The sequence below is a fragment of the Pholis gunnellus genome, assembly GCF_910591455.1.
Source record: "Pholis gunnellus genome assembly, chromosome: 12".
Lineage (NCBI taxonomy): Eukaryota > Metazoa > Chordata > Actinopteri > Perciformes > Pholidae > Pholis > Pholis gunnellus.
In genome coordinates this window covers 5,257,687-5,265,870 of record NC_136539.1, presented here as the reverse complement: position 1 = coordinate 5,265,870, position 8,184 = coordinate 5,257,687, and the positions used below count along the sequence as shown (strand labels likewise).

The 8,184-nt window shown below is 41.8% G+C and overlaps 1 protein-coding gene across 1 annotated transcript; it reads right to left on the bottom strand.

Moving 5' to 3' along the window:
- Positions 1–3,867: 3,867 nt before the first annotated feature.
- On the bottom strand, positions 3,868–8,184 carry neurod1 (neuronal differentiation 1; the record flags this gene model as incomplete). The annotated part of the gene is made up of 4 exons (XM_079170504.1): positions 8,096–8,184; positions 6,156–6,409; positions 4,676–4,905; positions 3,868–4,430 (listed from the first exon to the last, which is right to left on the bottom strand). The coding sequence occupies exons 2-4, from the start codon at positions 6,395–6,397 to the stop codon at positions 3,868–3,870; spliced, it is 1,035 nt and encodes a 344-aa protein (XP_079026630.1). The 5' UTR covers positions 6,398–6,409; positions 8,096–8,184.

Sequence of the window (8,184 nt, the reverse complement as noted above, 5' to 3'; positions counted from 1 at the left end):
GTTTACCGGTTTAACCGAAGAACAAACAAACAAACTCGCTTGTGATTTAGTTCCTCCTTGGTAAACACGCGGTGAGCTTATCGCCACTGACGGGTTGTGTTGTATTTCCGGGGTGTCGTCGCTATGGAGACGCGGGGAGCAGCTTTACCGGACTACCTCGGGCACGCGGGAGATCCACCGGTGTCTAAAAGGCACGCGCGCGCTCCCGCGTTCATCCAAGCGGGAGTGCGCACACTGTAAGTAGTCACTATAGCACGAACGAGGCACTTCTCCATAACTGATTAGGTGTTCGCAGCTGTGGGCTCAGCAAGTACATTAAATAGGTTTACTTGTAGGTCTATTTTACTTCAGCATTTCCAATGTATGCTACTTTAAAGACTGCTTTTACTACACATTTTAATATATGCATTTATCATCAGTGGAAGGGGTATTCAGATCTTTTACTCAAGTAAAAGTACCAATACCACAGTGTAAAAATTGGCTAATCTAGTACAAGTACACTGCATTCAAAATGTAAGTAACAGTAGTATCAGAAAAATATGGTCTTTTTAATACGCTACAAATGTAAAAGTAGCCTACTCGTAATGCAGAATGACCCTTTTAGAATAAGAAATATTTTTAAAATGTAATTATTGATAGATAAATGTAGGCTACATATATTTAAGGGGCTGATAAAGGACGGGCTGCTACAGCTTCTGGTCTTTGAATCAGTAAGTTGCCAGGTTGGATTGAGGGTTGCCAGTTTGAGTGTGACTGTTGCTGCTTTCTGTCTGAGGTCACGTTCAATCAGTTTTATTTCACGAAAGACAAAAACGTTCTAGTCAGCTGTTCCTCTGCGGGGAGCCAGCAGGATTTTAGCCGGCTTTACAAAAGCAAGTATCAAAAGGACGTAAACCAGGAGGCTAAACAACTTTCTTTGGCCGCCATATGTATGTCTGGTTAACTTCCCCAACTCCAAAAAAGAGCAGCGCATAGCGGCTTCTATGGAACTGGAGCTTGGAGGTGATTAGCTTAGCTTAGCATAATTACTGGAAGAAGAGGGAAATACATGGATGTATAGAGAGAACGGGATACAGCGTTGGAGGCGGGGGCCCGTTCATGCCTAATGAAAGTTGCTGCATGAAGCCAAAATGACTCGACTGCTGTGTATAACATTACACAGGTCTTCCTCACTTCTTCCACATCCGTAGGCCCATGGAGCAAGAGCACTAGTGTTTCCTTTAACTAGCTGCTCGGTTTCAGGCTCATTCCTATAAACAACAGCACAAAAAATAACTGGATTTGGCTGTTAGTGCATTTTACAACTTTTAGGCCCTAATGATTGAAATGAGGGTTATTCAAGTGTTTGTACTGCAAGTCTCCTTCCTAATGTAAGTCTATAGGGAAAAACATTTTCGGTCCCAATGGCATCGTGGAACCAGAAGTTGTAATTCCGTGCTTTGGCCACGACGAAGATTGTCTTCAAAGCTCGGAGCTGTTCCTAGGGGCTTGGGGAAATAGCAAAAGTTCAAAACACACATACCAACACCCCAACTTACCCCGCCTACCAACACCCTGCTAAAGTCTACTACACTGAACACAATCCTCCCGCTATATGATTTTAAAAGACACATGGCAACCAATCAGAGTGCATGGTGTTCCCTCGCTGTGGTATAAACACCATCTTATGTGTGTGTGTGTGTGTGTGTGTGTGTGTGTGTGTGTGTGTGTGTGTGTGTGTGTGTGTGTGTGTGTGTGTGTGTGTGTGTGTGTGTGTGTGTGTGTGTGTGTGTGTTGATGGCAGATGGCTGGATTTAAGCTGCATTAATCAGTGTTATGATCAGCCAACAGACTGAAACTCAAAACCTCTATCACAAAGACTACTGCTAATACTACTATTGATATTGCTAATACTGCGGATGCTAGTACAGTGGCTGTATTCTAAGTGTAATTTAAAATGTACACATGATGTTTTTATTAACATCTTTCTCCAAAAAACAATAGAAACAGCGTAGCTTTTTAAAAGAATATGTCCAGATCACTATCTCTATCTGTACAATGTACCAGACAATTTAGTATTTCTGTTCTAGAATCAGGATGAATCTTGATGCTGCAGTCTGACTTTCTCTCATTATTATTCCACTTTAACAGGGAGGCTAAATGGTGGGATATGGCCACCATATTGTCCCTGTTGACTTACACACTAACACACACATGCACACACACTCTCACACACACACACACACACACACACACAGCAGGACATAGTGTGTATGGGGGGAGCTCTCATGCATAAACAAGATCATTTTCATAAATTAAAATCTTGCCTGCAGAATGAACATCTGTGCCCTTCATACACACACACACACACACACACACACACACACACACTTACAGTGATCCTGGTTTTGTCCTTCAGTCTGTGAGATAATGTTGTTAACGTGTTAACAGGGTTTTCTCTGTAAGGAGATATGTGTTTTCTCCTCATGTGTTTATCAATACTCGGAACTTAAAATCCACTTTAAAAAACACTGTCGTCACGTGGAAAACCTGTACCTCCAAGTCTTCGACCTTTAATCTCATTTACGATGACGGACGTCTGCAGGTTTCTGAGCTGGTTCTCCAAAAATATTCAAATAAGCTCACTACCGTTTAGAGTGGATCTTTTGACAGCAGCTGTGTGGAAAGTTGGATGTTGTAATGATTATTTATTATAGTTATCATTTTATCTGCTGATCATTTTCTGGATTAATTGTTCCAAAGAAATATGAAAAATGCCCTTTGCAATTTCCCAGAACCAAAGGAAATGTCTTCAAATGTCTTGTTTTGTCAGAACAACAGTCTAAAACCCAAACATGTTCAGTTTACTTGCATAGAACACGAAGAAGACAAATATTCACATTTGACAGTAAAATTTTAAAATTATAAAAAAACTGGTCATTACATTTGTCAACAATTATAACTCCTCCAATGAAGATATAGTTTATTATTATAACTGTTTGTAATATTGACATTTATTGTCAGTGGACCAATCGATTAATCGTTCATCTACTGTGTATACCAGAAACCCATCTGGAAATAAAAGGGTTTTTATACATCACGTGACTGCTTGGATTTGTCTGTGTTGTTTGTGTCTAAATGTGTCGTTCAAACATTTTGAACGGAGTTGAATTTGACTGAAGGGAACTCGACCTAACTGGCCTGAAGGGGACTGAACTAACCTGGAAGAGACCGTTCACAAGCACAGTGAAGCGGACCGAAGGAAGGTGATCTGTGGTGTAGTTGCTGATGAACAGAGTCTCTCAGTTGAATCACATGGAATTCCTTTTAATGAAAGGCCTTTATAAACATCTATCTTATAAAATATGAACAAGAGTCACATGAAAAGTTAACAGAACGCTACAGGAACGTTATAAAAAGCAAAAAGTAAAAACCACATGAACAACATGAACATTTCGGCCCGACACCGGCCCAAACCCCGGCTCAGAGCCGCCTTACACACCCAAAAATAGAGAAATCTTTATTCTTTCAACATTTGGAATTATCAACTGAGGGTTGCTCAGGTTTGAACAAAATTGCATAGTTTCCTTCAGATTATTGCTCATTGATTATTGATTATTTTTAGGTGATAATATGGATAATAACGAGACATTCAGAGGGAGTCTCCTGCAGGATGAAGCGCTACAGAGAAGGTTACATCATCAGCGTGACTTTGTCATCGCCATTGTAGAGCAGAAAGACAGAAAGAAAGGAAAGACGGAAAGAAAGGAAAGACGGAAAGAAAGACAGCTATGGAACGATAGACATACATAGAACTGTCTATCTCTAGATAACTGTCTCTGTTCGTCTCTCTGTCTTCGTCGGTCTCTCAGTCCTTCGTCCCCCTCCTCAGGAGTCGTGGAAGATGGCGTTCAGCTGGGCGTTCATCATCCGCTCGTGGTGCGTGTGTCCATCAAAGCCCATCAGCCCGTCCACCTGGAGCTCGCTGCACCGCGGGTTGGACCCCCCGCCACCGTAGACTGCAGGGTGCCCGCCGGCTCCTCCTGCTCCTCCGTAGTGCACGCTGAAGGAGAAGCTCTTGTCGTAGTCGGCAGCCGCCGCGGCCTCGTGCTTGTAGGACGAGAAGTTCCCGTTGATGCTGAGCGGCGGGCTGAGAGGCGGGTCAAACGCCGGGCCGTCCGACACCAGGACGCCATCAAAGAAGGGCTCCATCGGGCCGTAGGGCTGACCTTTGACCTGGTGGAAGATGTGGGACGGCTCCATGGTGCCGTAGGGCGGGCTGGGCAGGCCGGCCGTCAGCCCGGGGCTCTGGTAGGAGTAGTGTCCGGGATAGGTGGCAGTGCCGGCGGCGGGGAGGTGGACCGGCAGGTCGGGCGTCTGCTCCGGCAGGAAAGTTCGAGGGTTCAGCTGCAGGCAGCCCGCCACCAAGTTAGTGGTCGGCTGAGACAGACCTGAGAGCAGAGAGACAATAATCAGTCAATGCTGATAAATAATACCAATAAATAAGAAAATCGTTTCTCGCTTCCCTTTTGGTTGGTTTTACTGACATTTTAAAATAAAAAACTTTCTCCGGTTGAGAGCAAATGGTCATATTGTTTCCCTTCATCTTAATTTCATATAAGCAGAGATCAGACCCCAGACTGGCTCGGGGTCCTGGTCGACCCGGTCCGGTCTGGTGCTGTAAGGTGACACTGACCTTTGCAGAGCGCCTGGACGAAGCTCATGACGTCGGGCGCCTTGCCGGAGCGCAGGACCTCGCTCAGGGCCCAGATGTAGTTCTTGGCGAGGCGGAGCGTCTCGATCTTGGACAGTTTCTGGGTTTTGGAGTAGCAAGGGACGATTTTCCGCAGACACTCCAGAGCGTCGTTCAGCCCGTGCATGCGGTTCCTCTCGCGGGCGTTAGCTTTCATCCGACGGACCTTAAACCTGCAGAGACACAAAGCGAGTTCAACGTTAGCCGCCGTGTCAGTGGTCATATCTGTATCTTCCTAGCAGTGATAATCAGCATCCAAGAACTTCATGCAGTCATTTGCAGAAAAACAAATGTCTGCAAGCCCTAAGTCGTTAGCATGTTAGCTTCAAGGCATTTTAGCAGCAATCACAGCTCAATGTACAATACGGTTGATATCACTCAAATATAGAACAGAGGAAAATAAACACTTGAAGCATAAAAAAAATGCAATTCTGTCGAAAATGAAGGCGACCGATCAAAATATAGATGAAAATATGTAGAGGCGGTTGTTATTTTCAGTTTGCAGATTTTCCTCTCAGACTGCACAACGAGTTCCACCAGTCAAAGCTTACGTTTTATTTCAGGTTATATTGTGGGTGTTATTATGTCATCTACTGTGTATAACGTGAGGCGACCAAGATAAGTAACAAGGAAAGAGAAGATATTGACACTGAAACATTTCCATTGAGAAAGGGTCATTTCATCCAGAAGAGATAAATATATTAGAGGGAGTGGATTCATTTGTGTATTTGTGTTAGTTGAGTTTTCGCATTCAAACACTATAACTCATTTTACATGATTTAACACAGAACATCAGTGTTCAAATAAAATGATAGAGGAAAACAGATTGGTTTATGGTGGGTGGGAGGTACTTGTTAATCTTGGCTTAATTTCTAAGCGTTACCTCAGTTTCAATGGGAAGCACGTCTTAAGTTTAAGAAGGTATAAGACGAACTTTACGAACATCTTAGACTGAAGATGTTTTTGGGAAATGAAACCCAAACTGAGACTCAAGAAACGAAACATTTTGGACTCAGATCGGGAGAGCAGGACGAATGCTGAGGCTTCTGGGTAATGAAACACTGGTCCGACCGTCCCACTTTAACATATTCTCTGATCCATAGTTGTTTTTTTAATCTTATCCTTCTTAAGTTTGATGGTTCTTTTTTTATTATTTTCATCAAATAATGATTTTGCCACCTGCTCCGTCCAGATGTTTTGTCCCTTTAGAGGGATGATGATATTCGTCCGTCCAGGAGTGTCTGAACAAGTATGCGGGTCAGATTTCCATCAGAGCTACTGTTAGTCCTGCTCCTCAGAGGATGAACCCTGTACATTTTCATGGCCGCGTGATGTTTCCTCTAGTGCCACCCTTCGGACAAACTTTACACTTTTGCATTTTAGCTGAAAATACTAGTTTTTAAGAGCCGTCAATCTCCTTCACCTCTGAACTCGAGCCTTCGTCATCTTCTTCTTCTTCGGCCCTCGCCTCTTGGGTTTGTTCTCGCCGTCATCGTCCTCCTCTTCCTCCTCATCGTCCTCCTCCTCTTCCTCCTCGAGATGGTGGGGGCTGTCCTCCTGTTCTTCTTCGCCTCCTTCTTCTCCTCCTCCTTCCATGGGGCTGTGAAGCTCCTCCTGCTGCTCCGACTCCACTGATTCCTGCTCCTCCTGTACAGACCTGGTCATGATGCTGATTCTCTGTTTGAGAGCAAAGGAAACAGAATAGATATGTTCATTAGAAAACGATACAAACTCATCACCACACTTAATGTCTGTAGAAACAATCTTATTTAAAGGAAATAATTAAACTGAGGCCTGCTTACAGCATGTTCTCACCGCTGTTATTAAGGTTTTAATAAATGTAATAAAATTATAAATGACCTCCCCATTTGCTAGTTTTTTATATTTTGATGAACAAATGGCATTTTTTTTAATGATCATTTTACACACATCCTACAAGACGGTTTTATGTAACATTATTACATTGTTTATTTTGCCAAACTATATTTTTGCTCTAAACTCATTTTTGCTTCTTTGATTAAAATTCCGTTGGATTTCACTTTACAATATCATGACTTATCAGACAAACCATACATTTATGTTTTTATTTAATGATGAAAAGATTTATTCCCATGGGATCTGACTGAGAATATTTGTTTCATTTCTATGCGTTGAACAGAATACGCAGGTAGCTATAAGAGGAATGATGTTCTAATTATATTTGCTTTAGAATAAAATGGACAGAAACACAATTTAATATATATATATATATACTTTGATTCATTATACTTGAAAATCATAGAGGTTTTTGTAACCGTTTTTTTTTCAATCCAGCAAGTTCTCAATCTAATTCAGAACGGAATCTAAAATAAAATAAATGTAGACGAGTTTAAATCTTAATTTATGCGGTTTTGTGTTGTGGGAAATAAAATCAGTTCAAGTGTGATTCTTCTTGTGTGTCTGTACAGGAAAAATGCAATATGCTAGAACATCACGGTTACGGAGAAATAAACGTCGGCCTGAGGCTAAAAAAAAGAAAAGGATAAAGTTGGTCAACGTTTTGCAAATAAAAATAATTTAAGTCAACTGTTAAGTCAACTGTATTTCATTTAGACCAGAAATCCCGCATTTGACGCGGACGGCCTAACATTTAGCCCAAAACTTACGACCTTCAGTTTTAGATTTGGCCTAATTAAATATAAAGTAAAACAGATTTAAGCTGGTAGACAAAATGCTCAAATCTGCAGCGTTGGTCAGTGAAATGAATAGATTGTATTTGTGCAACAGACAAAAAGTCCGTTAAAACAAATAAATCTTGCGGATGATTTACGGACGTCTTAAAACGCAACGACGGTCATTAAAAGTATGGCTGGAAGTAAGCTTTTGAATATGAATTGTTATTATTATGATAATGAGTATACCGTTCCCGCTTTCTGCTCACTGGTCCCGTTTATTCCACAGACCGACAGACAGTGCGTGGTGAGACAGGTGAGCAGACACACAAATAACAACGAACAACTGAACAAAGGACCAAAACAAGTTGACACGTAGAAGAAGAAGCTGAGGGGAACAAACTTATATTCATAGGAGTTTAAAAAATAGGCTATTAACATTGAAATTTAAAAAATGAAATAAAAACAATTAAAAACAAATCAGACTTTAAAAATAAGGAATCTTCGTTTATTTAGGCTACACAAATTATTTTTATACAGCTGAAAGGAATGATTGAATAACTGAATCAGTGTTTCTCTGATTTCAATTAGCATTGACGGCTCATTCATTTGGCAGCCTACACATAGTTAATCAGAATGATCATCCTGAAGGTTAAATTACACCGATAGCAATCACAGGAGGAATGTATCTTTAAAAGAAGAATAACCCTACCTGTTGTAGCAAGCCGCTGTTCGTCAGATTGCACGCATCCCGCGCGCTCTATGTGCGTGTCCGGGCGTGACTGCGCGTGATCTGCTTTG